A 25,378-nucleotide genomic window follows, 5' to 3' on the forward strand; every position below is an offset into this window, starting at 1 on the left:
TATGGGAGCCAAGGTTAGGTGATTGTGGGGTGCTCCAAGTACTCCCTTATACCCAGGAAACCTGATCTTTACCTCTGAATTGGAGCAAACGTCAATCCGCAGAAAACCCGATGAACATTTGCTCCAATTCAGCAGTAAAGAGCGGGAGTGAAATGTGGACAAGTCCAAGGCTGTTAATCTATAATATAGATTATTGTATTTAATATTAGATTATTGTATTTTAATATTCTGTTGGAAGCAGCCCAGAGTGGCTGGGGAAGCCCAGCCAGATGGGTGGGGTATAAATAATAAATTATTATAATTATTATTAATAATAATAATATTTAGACTTGTGTACAGGCGATATATTCAAGGCTATATACAACCTTGTGCTAGCCATAAAGGTATTGCTGCAAGTTAAATGAAGGGTTTCAGCCAAGGAGGTTATGAGCTCAGGACTTTACACTGAGATTGTTTTAAAGTGCTCCTCACATCCCCTCTGAGATTGCTCGAACATGACCTGTACAGCTTTTTCCTCCTCTCATCTTTGAGTAACTTTGGCCAAATCTCCCTTGATGCATTGTGCTTCTAGACTGGGAACACTTTACAGAGAGGTGCTTGCGGAGAACACGGCAAGGGCACAACATGATGTGCAGGACCAGACATTCCTGCCTCACCTCTCCTCTATGATCTAGGAAGACTAGGACTGGGGGACGTGTGGCTGGGTGACTAGGACAGCAAAGGTAAATATCAACCTCCTTCTACCATGATGACTAGCAAACCGCTCCCAGCTCTGCAGAGAGTGACTACCGCACACAGGTCAGATAGTTGTTCATTTCCTTGACTTCTGGTGTTCCACAGGGCGGGTGCTATTACCGAGAAGGCCCTCTGCCTGGTTCCCTGTAGCTTCACTTCTTTGCAATGAGGGAACCGCCAGAAGACCCTTGGAGCAGGACCTCAGTGTCTGGGCAGAACGATGGGGGTGGAGACACTCCTTCAGGTAGAATAATTACCAGGACATGCCAATAATTAGACAGAGCAGTATTGTTACATTTATTTATTAAAATCTTCCACAGACAAATATATATATATTTGAATAAATACATCCTGGCTAGATTGTACATTCCAGAACACCTCCATTTGGGATTCGTAGCTGGTGTTGTTGTTAAGATGTGAGGCAGGTGTTTAACAGAACAGAGCCCAAACTTGTCACACACACAAAAAAATAAAATATAGAGAGGTAGCTAGGTTGGCCCATTAGAAACTTCCAAAAATTCATCTTGGGGCAATACTTTTTTATTAGAACAATAACAATACCACAAAATAGTATGGAGTATGCAAGCTTTCAAGTGCTCCATCACTCTTCACCAGGTGGTTAAAAAAAAATGCAAGGGAACTTGGAGGGGGTGGGGTGGGAAATTATATTATATAGATATATGTTTGGCTGGTGGTATTCCAGGTATCCAGGTCTGCATCTTCTAGAAAATAAGTGCCACATTTTTAACCAGTGCTTTCCTTCTAGAAAAAAGAGGGGCCAGTACTGCATACCCTTTCAGTACCCCCAGAAAAAAAGTACTGAGTATGGGAGTTAACTGGTCAGGATTAGCCAGTATACTTCCTGTGCCCGAGCAAGGATTTTAAACCAGCTTTCTCAAGTTCTCCATTTAAGCTCTGCTCATTCTCAGGTCACCAGCTTTGTGCTTCCACATTCCTGCCCATATTCTTTATTTCTGCTGAACAACACGCTCGGCTCTGAGATCAAGTGGGCTCAGTTGGCTGCACAAGGTAGAAACAAAGCAGGCAAATAATCCCTATAGATTTCACTGGGTTCCTTTCTAGAGTCATTTTGGGACTAAATGTTTGCGGGATTCCACTTCTGCCCACTGGAGGAGTCTTTAGGTGCTTGGGAAGAAAGCTTCGGGAGCGGACTGAATTCTGCAAAGCTGCTCCGAAGAAGCTTATCACTGTGAGCGGCTGCGGGTGAATCTCCTTTCCTTCACCACCGACTGCAATTCCGAAAACTCTGGAGGAAACTGTGGGTTCGGTAAACTGGGAGGGTTTGGTTTTGAGTGTTGTAGCTCTCTGCCCTTAGGGAGTAGCAAATCTACAGAGCAGAAACATCAAGAAAGAAAGATACATCGCATGAGTATAAGAGGTAGAGCAGAAATAATAATAATAATAATAATAATAATAATAATAATAATAATAATAATAATTTATTTATACCCCACCCATCTGGCTGGGCTTCCCCATCCACTTCCAACAAAATATTAAAATACAGTAATGCATCAGACATTAAAAGCTTCCCTAAACAGGGAAGAAACAGCATCCGTAGCTATTAAAACGATGACTTCTATCATTGGGACAGAAGAAGATTCCTGCTGAATTAGGTCAATGGCCCATTGTGGTCCAGCACCCTGTTGTCTGCTCTCAGCCAATCACACACAACTTCTAAAAACACATTTCTGCTCTCCATTCCTGTGTTTGTTGTTGCTGGGTGACTTTCTCAAACCCTCCAGCATTTCTCCGATGGAAATAGAGCTGTCCTATTCCGTATCCTCCAACATTTCTCCCATGAAGACAGGGATGCCCTGCCACAACCTCCAACATTTCCCCCGTGAAAATAGGGATGTCCTAAGGAAAAGCGGGACATTCCAGGGTCAAATCAGAAATGGCTGCTGCACACCCGGAACTGTCCCTGGGAAAGAGGGGTACTTGGAGGGTCTGCTTTCTTGCGCCACCCATGTTCCTTACCAAGCAGCCGAGGAAAACCACGAGAACAGTTCCCAACACAGCGGATACACTGATCAGAATGATGGCCCAAGCAGGCAGGCCTTCGTCCCGTTTGGGGTTTTCTGCAGAGAAAAGATAAGGGTTATGAGTCAGGCATTAACAGAACCATGCACATACACGCTCCTTTTGTGGGTTACCATAATGAGGAGGGAAGGCCAATGGCCAGGGGTGGCCAACAATTTATTGGAAAGCCACAGGTTCCCATCCCTGGTGTTGACTGCACCGTGCATGCATTTAAAGCGCATTCGATGCATAGTGAAAGCAGATGGCTTTCGGTTCATACCCTTAGGATGTTTCTCCTCATGCCCATCCAAAATCTGGGTTGCTGCAATTGCCACCCGCCAGATTCTACTAGTAGTGCCTTCTGGAGCAACCGAGGACAAGTCTTTCAAATATCTGAAGACTGCTATCATGCTTCTCTCCCATTTTCTCACAACCAAGCTACACAAACCTAGTCCTTCCAGCTGTGAAGAGGAAATGCCTTTCACAGCCTGTGCCATTTCAGGCTGCCAGTGAGGGCTTCTATATCTGGGCCTCCAGTGGAAAAAGCATATCCCTGCATGTAGGAAAAGAATACACCACGGAAACACCCAGGTCAAAGCCTTCTTCACATAATGTCTTTGTCTGCACAAATATTTAAGTCTAATATGGGGACCTTAAGTGCTGTGTTGTAATACCAATAAATAATCCTACCTGTGGTAGCATTTGATGCCGAAGTTAAATCTGTGGTTCCAGAACTCATTGTAACATTGGCACCAGGGGTGGGGACTGTTGTGTCTGTATCGGAGGATGCAGTGCCCCCTGAAGCTGAGGTGCCCGTTCCAGTGGCTGCTGAGTCCGGTGTGGCAGTGCCAGAGGTTGCTGAAGAGGAGGTGCCTGTGCCAGAGGTTTCTGGGGGTGATGTGTCTGTGCCAGGAGGTGATGTGGCTGCGCCAGAGGTTTCTGGAGGTGATGTGGCTGCGCCAGAGGTTTCTGGAGGTGATGTGGCTGCGCCAGAGGTTGATGAGCCTGGAGTGGTTGCGCCAGAGGTTTCTGGAGGTGATGTGGCTGCGCCAGAGGTTTCTGGAGGTGATGTGGCTGCGCCAGAGGTTGATGAGCCTGGAGTGGTTGCGCCAGAGGTTTCTGGAGGTGATGTGGGTGCACCAGAGGTTTCTGGGGCTGGAGTGGTTGCGCCGGAGGTTTCTGGAGCTGGAGTGGTTGCACCAGAGGCTGCTGGAGCTGAAGTGGGTGCGCCAGAGGCTGCAGGAGCTGGAGTGGTTGCGCCAGGGGTTTCCGGAGCTGGAGTGGTTGCGCCAGAGGTTGCTGAGCCTGGAGTGGTTGTGCCAGAGGTTTCTGGAGGTGATGTGGGTGCACCAGAGGCTGCTGGAGCTGGAGTGGTTGTGCCAGAGGCTGCAGGAGCTGGAGTGGTTGTGCCAGAGGCTGCTGGAGCTGGAGTGGTTGCGCCAGAGGCTGCAGGAGCTGGAGTGGTTGCGCCAGAGGCTGCTGGAGCTGGAGTGGTTGCGCCAGAGGCTGCAGGAGCTGGAGTGGTTGCGCCAGAGGCTGCAGGAGCTGGAGTGGTTGCGCCAGAGGCTGCAGGAGCTGGAGTGGTTGCGCCAGAGGCTGCAGGAGCTGGAGTGGTTGCGCCAGAGGCTGCTGGAGCCAAAGTGCTTGCTCCAGAGGCGGCATCTATAAAATACGATTAAACTTTATTAAAACGTTTTAGAGGCATAATTCTAGTCCTGCTGAGAAGTTTGGCTATGCGAGTGCCTTTACATCTCCCTTTACATGACACCTCTGCATTGCAGGAATTTTAGGCTTTCCATACGTCAGGAAAATTCCTGGCATGTCCTGGTTTTCAGGTGTAAAACTGGTGTCAGGAGCTGCTTGAATTCCGAAAACCAACTGTCGTGCAAATTATACAAAATTTAGTGGCTTTAGCTGCTAGGCGACAGCCGAAAAGTGACACTAGAGTAGAACACGGATGAAGATCCTGCTCGCCTTCCTTAATGGCTTTAAAGTCCTTCCGACAAAAGTGGCCACTATGTCTTCATCACATGTCAACATGCCAGACATTGGCCTGATCCTAGCAAGGCGTTCCTGGCTTGGAAGTAAACCAGACAGGCAGATACCGTATATTTCCATGTATAAGACTATACCCCCCGTATTTTTTCAAGTTTAAAATTGGGAGTCGTCTTATACATGGATAGTGCATATGGGGGATTTCTTTATTTGGAGTCCCCAAAAATAGGGGTCGTGTTACACAGTGTGTGTGTGAGAGAGAGAGGGGGGGAGTGTTATACATGGAAAAACATGGTAATTTCCAGGCTGAAATTGAGGGAGTTTATCAAGACAAGGCAAGATTGCTGCCATTGTGGGCTGAGCGAGATGAGGATTGCTTTTGGAGAGCAGCTTAATTCTCCAAATGGATCACTGAGATATGATTACAGTGGTACCTCGGGTTACATACGCTTCAGGTTACATATGCTTCAGGTTACAGACTCCGCTAACCCAGAAATAGTACCTCAGGTTAAGAACTTTACCTCAGGATGAGAACAGAAATTGTGCTCCGGCGGCGCGGCAGCAGCAGGAGGCCCCATTAGCTAATGTGGTGCTTCAGGTTAAGAACAGTTTCAGGTTAAGAACGGACCTCTGGAACGAATTAAGAACTTAACCTGAGGTACCACTGTACTGCCAGAAAGGTTGAATAGGCATTAAATTGGATGGGGGAAATAAAGGCTGGCATTTTTATGTCAACAAAATGCTGGGCAAATAGAAAGAAAGGATGAGACCCGCATTCACAAGCAGTACCATTCCCGTGTTAAACACTGATCTGGAAGCATCCTAACAAATTCCTTATGGCATGAGCTTTTTGGGGCTATAGTCGGGGTGCCAACTTCAATAAAAAAATGGGGTGGTGGTGGTGGCAGGTAAGTCCCACGCCACATAATCAATCACACAATTTGAATGGCACTTCCCATCAACATTGAGGGATACCGGCCTCCTCAAATATTTTACTGGGGAGGGGCAAAGGGACTTCGGCACCTAGGAGTTGGCTCCTATGGTTGCAGCAAACTTGCTCTTGATTTGAGTGCCTTTTTTTATTTGTAAGTCAGTTTGAAGAACTCCTTGGGGCTACAAAACCGGATCCTAAATAAATAATATTATTCTTTAAAACACACACAGCATTTTGAATATGGGGTTATATGCGGTGCCCACAAATAACTCCCTCCCCCCAAAATACACATAATGGGAATTTAGATTATTTTAAGCTGCTCCTCCAGCTTCTCATATTTCAAAAGAAAGAATACTTGCTTCATGAGGGCTAGAAACCTTAAAAAACACACATATTTGTTCTGGAAACTGGTGATTTCTGCAGGACGTTCTGGGATCAAATCAGAAACTGGAACGGCTTCTATAAATCTGGGACTGTCACTGGAAAATAGGGACACATGGAGGGTCTGCTAGGTACCCAATCCTGCCACTGATTCTCCCTCGCTAGTACCCTCCTCATTTGCCGTAGGAGAGAAGCAAGGAGCTGTAAGTTTCGTGCTTCCCTTGTAAGGTCTGTTTTCCAACCCACCTCTATTTTTTGGGTAGGATTCAACTGCACACTGGCAAATTCAGATTGTGCAATTATAGTTGATTGGGAGGTCTTGCACAACACGTCCGCTTCTCCAGAAGAACCTGACGTTTGCAATAAAAAAGCGATGGGGGAAATGTGCTAAGAAGTGTGGACTAATGCTTGCTTTGATTCAGATTCATCTAAGCTCCCTTGGAAACAAATCAGAATGAATGCTGAACAGAAGAGCTTGTCTGGAAGCACCATGGAACCTGGGAATCTAGCATGAAGAAGATCTAGAAGCAAAAAAAATAAATCCTTACCTGTTAAGTTAAGGAACAACAGCAAAATAATCCACAAGGAACGCTTGGACAATTTCGGCAGGTGGTCCATTGCGGCTTTAGCAGTGTGAGAGTCTGGAAAAGCTCTTCCACAGCTGTTGCATTTATAACAGGTGGCCCAGACTAAATGTGCCACATTTGATTGAGAAGGTGTGGCACACCTTATTCATCTTAATGGACGGTCTCTCCACAAAGGGCAGGGCTGAGAATGAGTCTTTGTAAGAGCTGATATGATTAATCTTGCCCTTTGTTTGTTTTGTGACGAAAATAGGAAATAACTCTCTCGACAAGATGAGTGGAAGAGTTTGTGAATGCTTCTCTCCCCCCCGCAATGCAAAAAAAATAAATCCTCAGATGTGGTTTCTATAAAAAGTGAGCATGCGTCAAGAGATTGTTAAGAGGGTGAACAGGAAAAAAATCATTTCCAAATGAGCAAGAAATGACGACTCACACATCTCAACACTTCCCCCCTCAAAATTGCTTACATACCAGGAGAATAGCAGCACAGAGACAGAGAGAGAGAGAGTCAGAAACCACTTGTTACAGAAGAGGAGGAGAGTGAGAATTTAGTGACGGGAGAAACTGGACAGGGGTAGGGAATCAATTTTGTTCTGAGGGTTACGTTGTCAAAAATATTTTACAGGGACGCTTGCTGCCCTCCCTTGTGCAAGCATGTATGAACACATAAACACACACACAAACAATGCAGGCACAATGCAGAAGACTGGTTATAATGTCACAAGAGCAGATATAGAGGCTGCCATATGTCTAGACATAGCTGGGATTCGTTCGTCGGGCATTGTTGTTTGTTTAGTCATTTAGTCGTGTCCGACTCTTCGTGACCCCATGGACCAGAGCACGCCAGGCACTCCTGTCTTCCACTGCCTCCTGCAGTTTGGTCAGACTCATGCTGGTAGCTTTGAGAACACTGTCCAACCATCTCGTCCTCTGTCGTCCCCTCCTCCTCTTTCCCAACATCAGAGTTTTTCCAGGGAGCCTTCTCATGAGGTGGCCAAAGTATTGGAGCCTCAGCTTCAGGATCTGTCCTTCCAGTGAGCACTCAGGGCATAGAATTGTAGAGTTGGAAGGAATCCAGTGGTCACCTAGTCCAATCTCCTAGAATGTAGGGATCACTTCTGAAGAGCCCCTGACAGATGGCCATCCTACCTCTGCCTTGAAACCTCCAAGGAAGGAGAGTCCACCACCTTCTGAGGTAGCCTGTTCTACAGCCAAACAGCTCTGTACAGTGTACAGTGGTACCTCAGGTTACATACGCTTCAGGTTACAGACTCCACTAACCCAGAAATAGTGCTTCAGGTTAAGAATTTTGCTTCAGGATGAGAACAGAAATTGTGCTCTGGTGGCGTGGCGGCAGCGGGAGGCCCCATTAGAACAGTCTCAGGTTAAGAACAGACCTCCGGAACGAATTAAGTACTTAACCTGAGGTACCACTGTATAGGGTTTAATATTGCATTATGTTTGACCAAACTGCGGGAGGCAGTGGAAAACAGGAGTGCCTGGCGTGTTCTGGTCCATGGGGTCACAAAGAGTCAGACACGACTAAACGACTAAACAACAACAACATGTTTTTATATATGTTGTAAGCTGCCCAGAGTGGCTGGGGCAACCCAGTAAGATGTATGTTGTATAAATAGTAAAATTATCATTCTGGAATGTGGCATCCCTATTTTCATTGGAGAAATGTTGGAGGCTATGCTATTGCTTCCCTTAATCTGGACACTCCACTTCTGCCTATATTCTGAATGTATTGAACATTTCACATTTTCCTCTTCTTATTTTACTGTTTTAGGTTTATTATTTGTGTGTTGACTTTATGTAGCTTTTCCTTTTTTTAAAAAAAAAAAGCACCTGGAAGAATAAATTGAAAACATAGACTCATGAGAATGCAGGATATTATTGATGGAAACAGGCCAATAGCAAGCACTTTCTGTATCAGGAGGATTGATGAAAATGCAGGTATGACCAGGACATTTTGCTCTATGAGATGTCACAGGATATGTTCCAATCTTCCCAGTCAAGCTGGCCATGTTACTTTTGGCTCCTGTGGAATGGCAAACCTCCATCTCGACTCCCTGCAATGGCTGGCCAGGTTATGCTATAACCTGAGTCAGAAAATCCTTCAAGCATCTCTCTCTAGGACTAAGACTATAACAACAGTAGTAGTAGTAGTAGTAGTAGTAGTAGTAGTAGTAGTAGTAGTGATAATGGTAATGACAAAAGCAAGAATAACAAAAATTTCGAAACGGACCATTTGCTGCCCTGTCATGACACCCAAAATCAGTTGCCTGAGGCAGCTGCCTCACTTAGCCTCTTAGAAGCAAAACGTTTAGGTATAAGTTGCTATAATTTTTGGAGGATTTGTTATGGCTGAAACTGCCCTTTCCAAACAGAACTGCTTCTTTGAAGTTTGGGAGCATTTTTTCTCAAGGTTTCTGGAGGTGATAATAACTGAGACGTATGAGAAGTCATTGCAGAGCTGATGAGGAGAGATGTAGAAAGGCTAAGTTTGTTGTTGTTTAGTCGTTTCCGACTCTTCGTGACCCCATAGACAGGAGCATGCCAGGCACTCCTATCTTCCACTGCCTCTCGCACTTTAGTAAAACTCATGCTGGTAGCTGCGAGAACACTGTCCAACCATCTCATCCTCTGTCGGCCCCCTCTCCTTGTGCCCTCCATCTTTCCCAACATCCAGGGAGTCTTCTCTTCACACGAGGTGGCCAAAGTACTGGAGCCTCAGCTTCAGGATCTGTCCTTCCAGTGAGCACTCAGGGCTGATTTCCTTCAGAATGGAGAGGTTTGATCTTCTTGCACTCCATGGGACTCCTCCAGCACCATAATTCAAAAGCATCAATTCTTCGGCGATCAGCCTTCTTTATGGTCCATCTCTCATTTCCATACATCACTATTGGGAAAACCATGGCTTTAACTATACAGACCTTTGTTGGCAAGGTGATGTCTCTGCTTTTTAAGATGCTGTCTAGGTTTGTCATTGCTTTTCTCCCAAGAAGCAGGCGTCTTTTAATTTCGTGGCTGCTGTCACCATCTGCAGTGATTACGGAACCCAAGAAAGTAAAGTCTCTCAATTTATCTCACCTCATTTTGTACACCAAGTGCTTTTAAAAAAGGAAAAAAGAAAAAAGGGTGCTGGTACTCACCATGGAGGAACTTTTAATTTTTTTTGGGGGGGGGGAGTGCGGGTACTACATATCCTTGAATAGCCCCAGAAAACCCCCACTGTGTATACATCAATAATATAATATGAGACCAGAATATAAGACCAGAAATTTCTTCCCAGAGAGCTAATGGGAGTTAAACACAGACAGAAATTGGAGCCAAACAGAGTGGTGGTGAATTTACTTAAAATTCTGGTTTATCAACTTCAGCGGGAGAAAGGCAGGCAGGATGTGATAATTTCCCCCCAGAAATAATATATTACCTATAGGACAATTAGTCAAGCTTGCAGAAAATGAGCCAGCGGCAGAGACAAGATCCAGTCACCTTTGCCAACTTCTGATATTGCTTCTTTGTCGGAACAGGAAACAAAAGATGACTGGGTTTTGGCAGCGATTCAGATGACGACGGAATATCCACCTTTGTGGGGTGAAGCACGGTGCGTGAACCCAGGTTACCAGAGGTAAACATGGATCCAGCATGGACAGATGGAAGACACCACATGAATCCACAGATTCAAAAAAGGTTTATTTAACACAGACGTGTGACTTGGGCAGCAGGGCAAGGAGGTCAGGGGACCCAACTCTGTTGCTCCTTTCCTTGACATAAAGAAACCTCAAACTCTCAATAAAAAAATTTAAACTCCAAATGAGGACACATGGATGACGAGGGAGTCAAATGGGTCTAATGGAAGATAAGGAGACAGCAGAGAAGTTGAATGAATTAATTGTATCTGTCTTCCCAATGGAAGATATAGGGCAAACTCCAGTGCTTGAGGTGACTTTTGTAGGAGAGGAATCTGAGGAGCTGAGACAGATGGTGGTGATCAGAGATAAATGGAGAAAATAAAAACTTGACAGACAGCATCCGAACAAGCATAATGAAAGAACTCAGCTGTGAAATTGATGTTCTAACAAAAATATAGAAAAATATAGAAAATATAGAACTTGTTCCTCAAATCAGCCTCCATAACTAAGGAGTGGAAAGAAGACATTGTAATGCCAATTTTTAAGAAGGGGTCAAGAGAGGATCCTGGAAATTACAAGCCAGTTATCTTAACATCTATCCTGGGGAAACTGGTGGAAAGTATTGTTAAGGATGGAATCACCAAGCATATAGAAGATAAAGCCTTGCTGAAGAACAACCAGCATGGCTTCTGCAAGGGCACGTCATAGAATAATAGAATTAGAGTCTTAGAGTTGGGACCCCAAGGGTCATCTAGTCCAATCCCCTGAAATGCCGAAATTACAGCTAAAGCATCCATGACAGATGGCCATCCAACCTCTGTTTAAAAACCTCTAAGGAAGGAGAGTCCACAACCTCTCATGGGAGTCTGTTCCACTGCTGAACAGCTCTGTCAGAATTTTTTTTGGAATGTTTAGTCGCAATGCCACTACCGAGCTTCATGAGGAGGTGGGGTTGCGGGCTCACGACCCCGCCCACACTCCCGCGGGGCTGGCGTCAGCCTCGCGGGAATCAGGGATTCCCCTAGTTACACCCCCGCGCGCCAGCCAATCGGCTGGCGGCGGGGGCGGGCCTTCCAGAGGCCACATAAGGTCGGGGCAGCCCTCGGCTCGCCCCTTTTCATCCTTACAGCTAGCGCGATTTCCCACCCACCCACCCTTTAGGTTTGCCATTGACCTTGCTATGGGCTTCGGCTGGTCGCCGCTTGGGGCCAGGTAGGAATTTTTCCATTTGGCTAATTGGCTGGTTTGGGAGCCACTTGGTTTTTTCGCCTACCTCTTAGCAATTTGTCACAACTTCCTCGGTTATGGCGGTAGGCATTGGCCGGGGTATTGTCATGCAAATGAGATCGGGGGGGAGGTTTTTATTTTCAAGTTTTTATTTTCCCCCAATGCTTGAAGGGTAGTTCGTTAAAGGACTCCGAGGGGCGACGCCTCGTCCGAAACCTACGGAGGCTAGGGCCTAAAGCGCGCCCCCGAGCGGTAACCCCTCGGGGAGCGCCTAGGGATATGCATCTCGGGTAGCTCCCCCTGTTGGTGTTTAACCCTTCCCGGTTAGACCGGATAGTCGGTTAGGGGCCAATGCCTAAAGCCAATACCTCTCTTACCTGTAATCAATAAAGTTGTGGCCATTTTTCGCCCATTAACTTAAAATACTTGTGTCCTGTGTCTTTATTCATTCCACCTGTGGGGGGGAGGGAATAGCCACGCAATCTCCTTTCTTGCAACTTGAAGCCATTAAGTCCTACCCTCCAGAGCAAGAGAAAACAAGCAAGCTCCCTCCTCCATGTGACAGCCTTTAAGATATTTGAAGTAATCATCATCATCATCATCATCATCATCATAATTTATTATTTATACGCCACCCATCTGGCTGGGTTTCCCCAGCCACTCTGGGCAGCTTCCAACAAAAGATTAAAAAGATTATCTTCTCTCAGTCTCCTCTTTTCCAGGCTAAATATGCCCAGCTCCTTCAAGCTCATAAGGCTTAGTTTCCAGACCTTTGATCATCTTGGTTGCCCTTCTCTGCACACATTCCAGCTTGTCGGCATCCTTCTTAAGTTGTGGTGCCCAGAACTGGACACAGTATTTCCAAGTGTGGTCTGATCAAGGCAGAATAGAGTGGTACTATTACTTCCCTTGATCTGGACACAAGACTTCTCTTCTTGCATCCTAGAATAGCATTAGCTTTTTTTTTGCTTCATCACACTGTTGACTCATGTTAAGCTTGTGGTCCACCAAGACCCATAGATTAGATTTTATAGTTTAAAGGGATTTTTATTGTATTTCTTGTAGAGACTGTTGCAGTTAAGTGGTATATAAATTGTTCAATTAAATAAATACATGGGGGGGGGGAGCAAGAGTGGGGGAAACAATGCCCATATTCCATGTTTTATGGGAAAAGTACAAACTAGTGTGTAAGCTTTTGAGTTCTCCAGGATTCTTCTTTGTTTCTCTATATTCCTTCTGTCAAGGAAGCTGTGCATTTTTGCTACAGATAGCACACCCTCCAACATTCTTCCAATGAAAATAGGGGCATCCTATTCAACAACAACAACAACAACTGTTTTACTATTTATACCCTGCCCATCTAACCTGGTTGCCCCCCACTACTCTGGGAAGCTTCCAACATATCTAAAAACATAATAAAACATTTAAAAAGCCCTCTCTATACAGGGCTGCCTTCAGATGTCTTCTAAAGGTTGTATATTTACTTATCTCGTGGCTTGGGGGGGTCGCACAACTCCATCCCCTCCAACGTCTCTCCCATGAAAATAGGGGCATCCTAAGGAAAAGCCACGCATTCTGGGATCAAATCAGAAACTGGGATGGCTTCTGTAAATCCGGGACTGTCCCTGGGAAATAGGGACAATTGGAGGGTCTGAGATAGAGGCAAGCCTAAGTCACAGATGGGTTCAGAATGCTGGACTTTGGCCTGACCCCACAAGACTCTTTTTATGTTTTTAACTACCATTACGTTCATCTTTCCCAGAAGCCCTCAGTGCAACCTAAAGCCTTTGCGGCACCCAAGAGAGCCTCCTTTTAATGTCTGCTGATTCCTCTCACATTCCAGCTCAAGACCGTGACCAGATGCAGACTCCTTGACTTCAGCATCATTCCTTTCACTCCCTCCCACGCATTACCGAATTGTGTGAAAGCTTGCACAATATTGTGTTGACATTTGGGTTGGTTCGAGAAAGGTGGATTTTGGAATGCTCTTTGTGGTTGCTTCCTCTCATCGTTGCTGTTACTTGGGTAGCTGGCTAGAACATCATCCAACTTCAAAATGGTGGCTGGGAGATGGAGAAGAGAATAACTATTTAAATATGGAGCCAAAGGAGCCAGCCCTATGAGTCCATGGTCTAACTTTCCAAGAGAGGGGATGCAGATCTTGAGGGGGTTGGAGAATGTAGAGTTTTGAGACCAGTTGCTGAGGTGTTACTCTCCTCTGATGATTTAGTTCTAGTTATGTTTGATGACAGCTCCTTTTCCTCAGTAATTATGTGTTTTTTAAGCACCTGACTCTGCCATTTCTATTACTTTGGAACAGAATTAACACTTACTCAATAGCGAAAGTACAATGCACAAACAAAGACTCTGTTGGCTGATGGGTACCTGCCACATTCCAGACATTGTGTGGTTCCAGTAACATTACCTTATCTACCAACTTCAGTAGCTCTCGGACACTCCAAATGCCACCTGAAAGGAATGATGCAGTTTTTCATTTTTGCTTGGGGTGGCTATTATGAGATATGGGTGGGTGGGTATGTACCAGTCAATATAACTGTATGCAGGGTGGATTAAAATCAATGATTTTTTAATATATATATTTTTAAAAATTTAAAAATTTAAACCAGATTTTTTTTATTTATTCAAATTGGACTTTTTAAATTTAAATTGGGTTTTTAAAATAAAATGCTTTTGGAGGAAAATATCTTTCTAAAGATAGTTTTTTATTTAAGTTACATTATAGTCCAAAGGCTATTCATCAAGAAATAAGAATTTGTTTAAGTTTCTCATGTGTGCTAAAACTCAGTCTACGTTTTTTTTTTTAAAAAAATGTTTAACCATATCAGTTAACAAACATGGATACATGTGCTATAATGCTATTGTTTTAGTTAAATAAATTGTTTAAATTGTTATTAAGGAAATGATTATTTTTCTCCTTCCGATAAGGTACAGCAGAAAAGTTGTCCAAATACAAACATTTAACTTATTAAACCTCACAACAGTTTTATAATTATCCATCTGTTTATTTCTAATAGTATAACCAAATCAGTAATTTTTTTATATAACTGTAAAAACTACTCTGAAATTTTTTTATTCCAAAAATGAAACCTTCATCTGGTTGTAAATATTAAGATTATACCAGCAAGAATGAGTCTTTCGGGGGGGTGGGGGGGATGATTTAAATCAAGTCCCGACTTTATGCATATTAAAATAGTTCAAAAGAAGAATCAACATTTACTGACACTGGTGTCTGTGTGGGGAGGGCAAGAGAGGACATTCCATGCCACCCCCCCCTAATCTTGGATATATTTATTTTAATGTACGCACACACACACACACACACACACACACACACACACACACACAGCTAGTCAAAGAGAGGTTTAAAGTGATCTCCAAGTTAAAGTTGAAAGTGATCTCCAAGACCACTTCTATAGAGAGTGGCTGCCAGACTCAAACTCTTTGCATTTTTATGGAGGTGAGCAGGCAGCTCAGGGGAATGCTTCTGGCTTTGATCTAGGCTGCATTCAGATGGCACTTTATTCTGTGCATGTAGCACTCAATGTGTGTGCACTGAAAGAGAGAAAAAATAGCCAGGTCCCAGAAGAGGAAGGCATGCAAATATCCCAACTAGAGATACTGAGGCAGCTACCAGTACAGGACAAGCTGAATGGCAGCTGGAGTACACACTGAAAGCACATCCTTTACCAGATGAGTGAAAAATTGAGCTCCTTACATAATGCTGGATGCAGACAGAAAGTTATGGTTTCAGGCATGCTAGTACAGGACCAATAACATTTTGGCCTGCATGGTTTTCTAAATATTTCCCGTGGTTAGCATACTCTTCTGTTTTGAAAGGTCTTGTATCTCACTATTGCATTTTATTTCTCCAGCCAGCAGTATAATGGATTCATTACCAAGGTTTGTACCAAGTACAAAGCTTTCAATGACGCTGCAAGAAAGCATTCACCAAGTTTGTGCCATAGGGGTTCACATGAAGATGCTTCTCATTTCCTTTCTGGCACCAGCAGGAAAAAGGTTTCAACTGAATAGCATCTTAATAAGTCATACACAGGAGCATATCAAGGTAAATAAACAGAAGCTGTGGTAGTATCAGCCACAACTTGCTCTCCGTGATGAGACTAGTTTCACAGCTAACATGGTAGACCTTTTAGAGTTTCATGTTTTTGCAGGGGATGAAATGTTTTTTGTTTGTTTTTTAAGTTTGAAAGCTGAGGCACATCTGCAAGACTGCAGAATGCATGAATGAAGTTGTGTGGCCCAACTTCAAGGGAAGAGGTTATTGTGAGGGCATGTGCTTCCATGAGAGTCTCAGTTTTAGCAGATGAAACAGCAGGTGCCATATTTCTGGCCCAGAACCATCTCAAGGTATAAGATTCGTCGATGGAAATGATGGAAATACATCTGTACAAAAGTAACTCCTTGAGTTCACTTCAATTTGAGAACAAACTGCAGCAGGCACAGCCAGCACAATCTTACCTGTTTGTTCTGATTTTGGACCGGATCTCAATGTTTGTTAGACAAGGATTTAATGCTTGTTCAACCATGGCAGTCAGTGTCAGGATGGCCGAGTGGTATAAGGCGTCAGACTCAAGGCTCATATCCTTCCCACGCTCCGAGTGTTCTGGTCTCCGAATGGAGGCGTGGGTTCAAATCCCACTTCTGACACATCCTTTGGGTGGCACTGTGGGTTAAACCACAGAGCCTAGGACTTGCTGATCGAAAGGTCGGCGGTTTGAATCCCCGCGACAGGGTGAGCTCCCGTTGCTCGGTCCCAGCTCCTGCCCACCTAGCAGTTCGAAAGCACCTCAAAGTGTGAGTAGATAAATAGGGACCGCTCTCCAGTGGGAAGGTAAACGGCGTTTCCGTGTGCTGCGCTGGTGCTGGCTCACCAGCTGCAGCTTCATCACGCTGGCCACATGACCCGGAAGCTGTCTTCGGACAAGCGCTGGCTCCCGGCCTCTTGAGCGAGATGAGCGCGCAACCCCAGAGTCGGTCACGACTGGACCTATTGGGTCAGGGGTACCTTTACCTTTACCAACCATGGCAAGAAATGAAGCACAAATCTGCTCATCCTAAAGACTTAGGATTTGTACACACTTAACCTTTAGACTCACTTTTTGCAGACCCACACACAGTGTGCCCCTTGGGGGCTGAAGAATATGGAATTGACAGGTGGAACAAAAAGACACAACAGCTTTCCGGAATTGAAAATTGGCCACAACTTTATTGAGCACAGGCGTTGGTAGGCTTTGGCTCAGGCACTGGGTGTGAATACGACATCAGGTTTTTGAATGGACAGGCGGAGTCCCCCCAACCCCAGGCGACCCACGAGCGGAATAATGACTCAAGACAACGTGCTTTGGGATTAAAATTGGCCACAACTTTATTAAGTTTCAGATGTAGGGAGACCTTGGCATAGGCATTGGGCGTTTATCCCTCCCAGTCCCCAGCCAGGGATCTGGGAGACATCAGGGTTATCCAGAATGTGTGGGGATTGAGCTGGCTCTGGAGAACATATGTTCAAGCAGAGAGCCCACTCCCCGTTTCGCCACTGCCGCAGGGGAGAGCAATGACAACCTCTCGGTGTATGGTCAATGCCTCCCCTCAAAACCCTTTTAACGGGGAACCCTGGGATCACTGCTGCAAGGGGGGCGTGGGTCACCACTTCACGCCCCCCTCCCATTTAGGAAGACAGACTAAAAGATTCTGCCCAAGGCCTGAAACCACAAAAGTTTTGACGTTTTGCTACGGGGAAGGCAAAACCTGCCAAGGCAGGAAAATTCCTTTCTGGCCCTTCAACAGCGACCCTGATGTAGCAGCGCCCGCATACCTGTGGAGAAGAGGTTAACCTACAAAAGAAGGCTTAATTGAGGGAGGGAAGGGTGGGAGAAGCTCTGGAGCCAACTGATGGTTTGCAGGTAAGATTCACCTTCTGTTTTGTGGGTAGGGCAGTCCCTCCACCTACCTGGCCAATCCCCTGGCAATAACTCCCCAGGCGGGATTGGGCGATTGGCTGAGGTAGGCGGAGACCTCCAGGTATCTAGCCTGGGGAGGGCGAAGCCAGCCCGTACTACCGGGAGCCGCACTGGGATCCGGGGGGCTGCGCACGACCATGTGGGGAGTGCTCATTGCCTAATGGCCGAAATTTGAACAGGGCCCTGCCTGGTTATGGGCCCCCCTGAGAGGCAGGTCAACTAAGCCGGCCCTCCCCTGGCAGCCATTGGAAGTTCTATGGCCTGTCTGCTTTCCATATGGCTTCAGGATAGAAACTTCCACACAGAGCCTTTTACCAGGGTTCCCTGAGATATCACATCTGCCTGAGGCCAGGGTGATGCTGGCCTCAAAGGCAGCCAGCTGAAATTCTCCAGCGGTGGACCAGAGGGGAGACTTCTTCATTCAGGTCCACCACCAGGGCCCCGCCCCCACTGTCTGCCCCAATTGGCTGGCTACAATTTGAATGTTGGCGGGCTATCCCACCATTCCCTGCAGTCTGGCTGAGGTCAAGGCTAATGGCCAGCCAGTGAGGAGGCTGTTTTCCTCTGCCCAGGGGTCCTCATGCTGAGCTGCCACCATGGCCCACCCTTGAGTCGGCTAAGTGATTTTTACATGGATGCTTTAGTTGAGGTTCCTGCATTGCAGGGGGTCGGACTAGATGGCATCCTTTCCAACTCTACAATTCTGTGATTCTATGATTCCAGGCAGAGGTCCATGCTTGTTGGTGTCTGACTGTGGTTTTTCTTTTTGCCCTGAGCTTTAGCCCCCGAAAACCTGCTCTTTAAAGCCGAACCAGAACAAATGTCAATTCAAAAAAGGGCACTCGGACACGGAGCTTTAAATTGTGATCCCTGCCTAGAAAGAGTGGAGGAAAGCTAAATGTGGATAAGCCCTTAATCTCAGTGCAAATGACCTGAACAACGTAAGTGATGTGCAGTTTTTACAATTAAAGCCACCGGAACATTTTCCCATGACATGGTGGGACAAAGGGAAAACCTCTTGGACCCATGCCTAGAAGTTACGGACCCGAGTAAAGTGTGGAGGAGCCCACACTCTGTTATTACAATGGGCATTTTTACAACACTTTCCCTCCCAGTTACAACCTACATAATTGAATGATCGTTTTGCCACTTTGTGTAGGGTGAAGACATGGCTGCATTCCACAACAAGTGAAGTTTAGTTGCCTGGCTTGTGTTTGTTGACTGCTCAGAGAGAAAAGTCAAAGGATAAATTTATAAGAGGTGTCATTGGCTGCTTTGATCAAGACCCTGAAAGGCTCCAGTTTTTATTTAGCGAATGACCCACTTTGTATCATACAGTGGTACCTCAGGTTACATACGCTTCAGGTTACAGACTCTGCTAACCGAGAAATAGTGCTTCAGGTAAAGAACTTTGCTTCAGGATGAGAACAGAAATTGTGCTCTGACAGCGCGGCAGCAGCAGGGGGCCCCATTAGCTAAAGTGGTGCTTCAGGTTAAGAACAGTTTCAGGTTAAGTACGGACCTCCGGAACGAATTAAGTACTTAACCTGAGGTACCACTGTATTTTGCTTTAAGTGAATGGGAGACAAGCATTGACAAAGAAGTCTAGCTGGTTTCAGACTTCACATCTGGCATTCACCACAGCCCAGGCAGTTTCTGTATAAAAGTTTAGCTTTACGTTGTTGTTTTAAATTTGGCTTAGAGTCTTACAGTATTGTAGTTCAATGAACAGACTGAAGCTTTATGTCTTTCCAGGGCCCAGCTCTGTCAATTGTTAAACGGACAAATAAAGCCATTTGTTAAAAGATAGTTCTGAAATGTATAATCCCATACAGTACCAACAGGCACAGCCCAGCATTGTATCTTGTTGATTCCTTTCAACACCACGGATTGGTGTGTAGAGTTCAGTCGTATAAAGGCAACAAGCTGTAGTTACACGTCATAGACCTTGCCCATCCCCTAAAAACATTATTTCTGCAAACACCTATGCTTACTGGGTAGCTGAGGAAGAGATTTTAGGCAGCTGTTCACTACCAGGAAGTGACATCTTGTAAGGGTTTGGAAAATGTTCCGGATTTCCATTCTTACCAAGCTTTGTGCTAGATCCCAGAATTTGCTGTGATCCCAGTCCCATGCTGAAATATCCATGAATAAACGAAACAGAATTATTAATGCAATGATTCTCTGAAATCAGAGTAACGCTAGATGTGGTGGTGGTTCTGTTTGTTCTGAGTACTGTATTGTGTACAAACATAGTTTTTTAAAAAAATCCCTTGGCCTTAAGGAACATATTTATTTACTTATTTTCTTATGTTTATGCCATGGAACCCAAGGCACTGTACATGTGGTTCCCAGGTGGCCTCCCAGCTGGGCACTGAGCAGACACAGGAGGCTTAGATGCAGCAAAGTGGTAGCCTTGTGTGTCTTCATGAGGAATTCCATAGTCAGGGTGCCGCTACAGAGAAGGCCCTGTGTCTTCAGACCGTATCATGGAAATGGATGGCATCTTGGGAATTGACAGGACCTAAATGGAGGAAACAGAGGGGATGGAAAGAGGCCAATCACACTGGTAACCAATGTGGTCTCTTCCAGCTGTTGTGGGACTTTAGCTACCATCAGCACAGCTAATAGTCAGGGCTTATGTATGTTGTAAAAGGGATGTTGGTGGCACTGTGGGTTAAACCGCAGAGCCATGACTTGCCGATCAGAAGGTTGGCGGTTCGAATCCCCATGACGGGGTGAGCTCCCGTTGCTTGGTCCCTGCTCCTGTCAACCTAGCAGTTCAAAAGCACGTCAAAGTGCAAGTAGATAAACAGGTACCACTCTGGTGGGAAGGTAAACAGCGTTTCGGTGCACTGCTCTGGTTCTCCAGAAGCGGCTTAGTTATGCTGGCCACATGACCCGGAAGCTGTATGCTGGCTCCCTCGGCCAATAAAGCGAGATGAGCACCGCAACCCCAGAGTTGGCCACGACTGGATCTAATGGTCAGGGGTCCCTTGTATGTTGTACTCCAAGGAAGACTAAGATAATATGGGCACAATTTTGCATTCTCTAGGACCTCTTGTTTAGATTACTGCCATGTGCTTTATGTAGGGATGGAGGTGGTCCATAAAATGCAGCTAGCAGAGAACACAACCAGCATGGTATATCTGGTATTTCTGCGGTATCCAATGTAACAGATGTTCTGTGGAACTTGCACTGTCTGTCTATATGTTACCAGACCTAATTCAAGGTGTTGGCATTAACATGGCCAGCCCTGTATATCTTGGGATGTAGGTATATGATGGCAGAGGCGTAGGAAGGTCAGGTGGTACCTGGTGCGGAAAGTTTCTTGTCATCCACCCCCACATTGATTTTTTTTTTTTTTGCCTGCAAAAATAGTCATTTCATATTTTCTTACAAAGGAATGTGGATTATGGGCCTCTGATAACAAGGAGGTGACTGTGGACAGATACTTAAATCTAGAGGATGGATTGTGTTTTGGCACCACTGAACTGAAATCTCAGCCTTCATGACATATGAAAACGGCCAAGTAAGCAGTTTTTTTCGTGGAGGAGGGTCAAGATATTAACTGATAAGCATGAAATTTCAGATATACCTATATAATCCCTAGTGTAGTAAGATAAGACCTTTGGAGCAGGCATTTTTTTAAAAAAGTTTTTTTATGAACTGCCCTAGTAGAGCAGTAATTGTTCGTTGATAATTTGTCACCCCGCCTCCATGATGGCACCTGGGGTGGACCGCCCCCGCCCCCTTCCTACGCCCCTGTATGATGGAGACCCTTTCCGTCAAGCAGCCTGTTCAGGTGGTGAGGTCAGGCAGGCGGGAGGTCAGCGGAATCTCCTTGCCCCACTGGCAGGTACAGCTCACTGCATGACAGGGCCTTCTCTGTAGTGGCACCCTGACTATGGAATTCTCTTCCTCCTGAGGCACAAACAGCCATAACATGGTTAGGATTTCACTGAGGAATGACGATGCACTTATTCTCCCAGGACTTTGTAGGATTTGATTCCTTTGAGTAGTACTCAACCACATTTTGTTCAGAGTAGGTCCATTGGCATTTAGCGCCTGCTAAGGGACGTGAGTGGTGCTGTGGGATCAGGAGGTCGCTGGTTTGAATCCCTGCGATGGGGTGAGCTCCCGTTGCTCGATCCCAGCTCCTCCCAACCTAGCATTTCAAAAGCACATCAAAGTGCAAGTAGATAAATAGGTACCACTCTGGCGGGAAGGTAAACGGCGTTTCCGTGCACTGCTCTGTTTCACCAGAAGCGGCTTAGTCATGCTGGCTACATGACCTGGAAGCTGCCGACTCCTTCGGCTAATAAAGCGAGATGAGCACCGCAACCCCAGAGTCGGCCACGACTGGACCTAACAGTCAGGGGTCCCATTACCTTTAAGAACATCATTGTTTAGACAAGCCTACCCAGATGCTTAGAAATGCTGGTGTGAATTTTAATCTGCTTTAGCATTTTAACTTATTGTTTGTTTGAATGCATTGTAAACCCCCCCCCCCCATTTTATGGTTTTATCTTTTTGTAAACCTCTGGGGATTATTATTATTTTTGTAACAATCAAGCAGTGTATAAGTTTTATGAAATAAAATAAAAATACATACAAGTTAATGAACATTGCCAAATCTGTCCCATTAATTTCAGTGGGTCTACTTGAGTAAAAACGCTTTGAATAAAAATACAAACATCTAGAGGACTGCATGTTACCTAGCCCCGTTCTAATGACATATTGAGGTCATGGGTGCCGCCTTCTAAATAATACATTCTTTCCTTGTTTGTAAACCATTTGCAAAGTGTCTGGCATTCTCATAACTTGACTTTAGTGACACCCTAGCAAGAAATTCTTCTTTTTCTGTAATGTGGATTTGCACTTATTTGTCCTGCTCTGTCACCAGGCTGGCTAGAAACACAAGATGGAACTAGTTAGGGTGGGAAGCGAGGTCACGTGTGTCTCCTGGGTTCAGGTGCTGGGGGGCTGAAATATTTGGGACCAGGAGTCACAACAGGAAGTGACTAGGAACAGGCAGAGTAGAAACAGAAAATGTGCCTTTGCTAGCAAAGCATGTCCTCCTTATTTCATTTGATCATCCACTGTGAAGCTGATCTTGATGCAGTTATTTCAGCCACACTAAGCTAAACAGGACGACAGTACTCTAGTGAGCCAGAGACTGAAACGAAACGAAACTGCCCCCACAAATTCTCCTCAAACTTCTCCTTTGTAATTTTCAGGTGTGAATAATCTCCAGGCCTTTAACATCTGCTGAATATTCTTTCAGCCACTGAACTCTGTTGGTCTTATTTACAAGGGTGGCGCTGTGGGTTAAACCACACAGCCTAGGACTTGCTGATCAGAAGGTCGGCGGTTTGAATCCCCGCGACGAGGTGAGCTCCCATTGCTCGGCCCCTGCTCCTGCCCACCTAGCAGTTCGAAAGCACATCAAAGTGCAAGTAGATAAATTGGTACCGCACCGGCGGGAAGGTAAATGGCCTTTCCGTGCGCTGCTCTGGTTTGCCAGAAGCGGCTTAGTCATGCTGGCCACATGACCCGGAAGCTGTACGCCGGCTCCCTCAGCTAGTAAAGCGAGATGAGCGCCGCAACCCCAGAGTCGGTCACGACTGGACCTAATGGTCAGGGGTCCCTTTACCTTTTATACATATCCCACTGGGACTTTAGATATTACTAATGTCTTCCATTGATTTCACCGGGGATTAATTATGACTAACGTTAGCTGTGATGGGGCTTTGATATTTCAGTTGTCATTAATATGATAATTGTGTGTCCCGTGCTTCCATCACTCCACTAATGGACCAAAACTGTGTATTTTGAGCAGCAGTTCCATGCAAGGCAAGATTGAGGGGTGGGCCAAGGTACACATTTTCTTTCTATGGAATAATGTATACAACTGGAATTTACAAGATAGTGCCTATTTTTGACAGGATAATAAGGCAGAGCCAGCAGAACTTAGACAAATGAAAGAACCAATTTACAGTATTTATTTTTGCTGCTTTGATTCTCCACCCTAAGACTTCACAATAAATGGAAACACAGAACATCTACAACTCACAGAGAAATCGTTAGCTAATACTTGTTTAGTGCAGTTCCCAGTTCTGCCAAAATGGACAACGCCTCTAGTCTATGCCTCATGAACTGCCCAAATTGAGAAAATGTTAAAATGTTAAAATACTATATTTTAAAATGATTTTCGTCAGAAAGGTATGTCCTTAAGAGTGCATTTTTACCATAGAGGCAAGCCCCACTAGGTTCAATGGGGCTGATTTCCGGCAATGGTGCAATGGACTTCAAACTAAGTCCTAGTAAGATGGTATTGTTCAGTACTTCAAAGGTCTGGATCAGATAATCTAGGGAATGGAGTCTAGACCAGGGGTCTGCAACCTTTAAGACAAAAAGAGCCACTTGGACCCGTTTCCGAAGAAAAAAAAACTGGGAGCCGCAAAACTCGTCATTATAAAAATAACTTTTTTGACACTTTTTTATTATTTCTTTGTTTGACCCCTCAGAATTACTCCTCTTCATAGAAATAAACGTTAAATTAACAAGTTACCTTTGTGTGTGTGTGTGTTCTTCACTCCCCTTCAAAACAGTGACCAGCGTACATGTCCCCTTTCAATGCAGTGACCAGCGTACATGCCCCTTACAATGTAGCGGGCAGGGGGGAAGGTGATGTTGGGACGGTGCGTGACTAACGCACGCACCGCCCCCATGCGATGTCACAGCCAGTACAGCGCCCGCCACAGTGGGGAGTGTCGGGGTACACAATGCGCCTCCTCCCCTCGCTAGTATCCGCCCCGGAGCCGCGGCAAAGGTGTAAAAGAGCCACATGCGGCTCCGGAGCCGCGGGTTGCAGACCCCTGGTCTAGACTATTAGTACATAAACTGAACCCAATACACCAGGGGTCAGCAACCTTTTTCAGTCGTGGGCTGGTCCACTGTCCCTCAGACCTTGTGGTGGGACGGACTATATTTTTTTGGGGGGGAAAGAATGAATTCCTATGCTCTACAAATAACTCAGAGATGTATTTTAAATAAAAGGACACATTCTACTCATGTAAAAACACCAGGCAGGCCCCACAAACAACCCAGAGATGCATTTTAAATAAAAGGACACAGTCTACTCAGGTAAAAACACAATGATTCCTGGACCGTCCGCGGGCTGGATTGAGAAGGCGATTGGGCCGCATCCGGCCCCCGGGCCTTAGGTTGCCTACCCCTGCTCTAGACACATGAGAACTAGTTCATTATAGTACCACAATATGTAAGGTCTGTGCTGGCGGGTCCCCAGCACAAATCTCACCTCAGCCACAGTTCCTGCAGCCTCAGTCCCTGCTCCCCCCACCTGCAGCAGGACTACTACGAGGATAAAACATGCAAAACACTTAAAATGCACTATGCAAATGCTACGTGGTACTGATGTCTGAGAAACCAAATACTGTATCCCAAACCTTAAGCAACCAACAATTTCCCATGTGGACACTGCTTCCCATGAAATAACCCTCTAAAGCTCTTTAATTTATGCACAATACACAATGATATACAGACCTGAATGTGTAATACAAACACTGCAGAATCGGTTATTCTATCCCCTTAACAAAAATACCTTAGTCTTTGTCTGTTGGAAGCCAGCCCTTTTAGAACTTACATCTTTCTCACTGCTGCCACCTAGAGGTAGTTGTTACTGCTTGTTAGCAGCTGGAACCAATTGCTGTCCCGAGCAGTACCGATTTTCTCAATAAATAACAATAATAATAAATATGTGTGTTGGGGATATTGCTAACCATAAGAGCGTCTCAATAAATTATCACCTGATACTGA

At 45.4% G+C, this 25,378-nt stretch overlaps 1 protein-coding gene across 1 annotated transcript; it reads right to left on the reverse strand.

The window, feature by feature from the left end:
- Positions 1-1,021: 1,021 nt before the first annotated feature.
- On the reverse strand, positions 1,022-16,159 carry LOC310839497 (uncharacterized protein; the record flags this gene model as incomplete). Its single annotated transcript, XM_083728135.1, has 5 exons — positions 1,022-1,497; positions 1,573-2,083; positions 2,734-2,834; positions 3,466-4,437; positions 16,038-16,159. 4 exons carry the CDS (start codon positions 16,157-16,159, stop codon positions 1,941-1,943), a joined length of 1,338 nt encoding a protein of 445 aa, XP_083584261.1. The 3' UTR covers positions 1,022-1,497; positions 1,573-1,940.
- Positions 16,160-25,378: the final 9,219 nt, after the last annotated feature.

This window comes from Podarcis gaigeae, assembly GCF_964106915.1.
Source record: "Podarcis gaigeae genome assembly, chromosome: 2".
Classification (NCBI taxonomy): Eukaryota; Metazoa; Chordata; class Lepidosauria; order Squamata; family Lacertidae; genus Podarcis; species Podarcis gaigeae.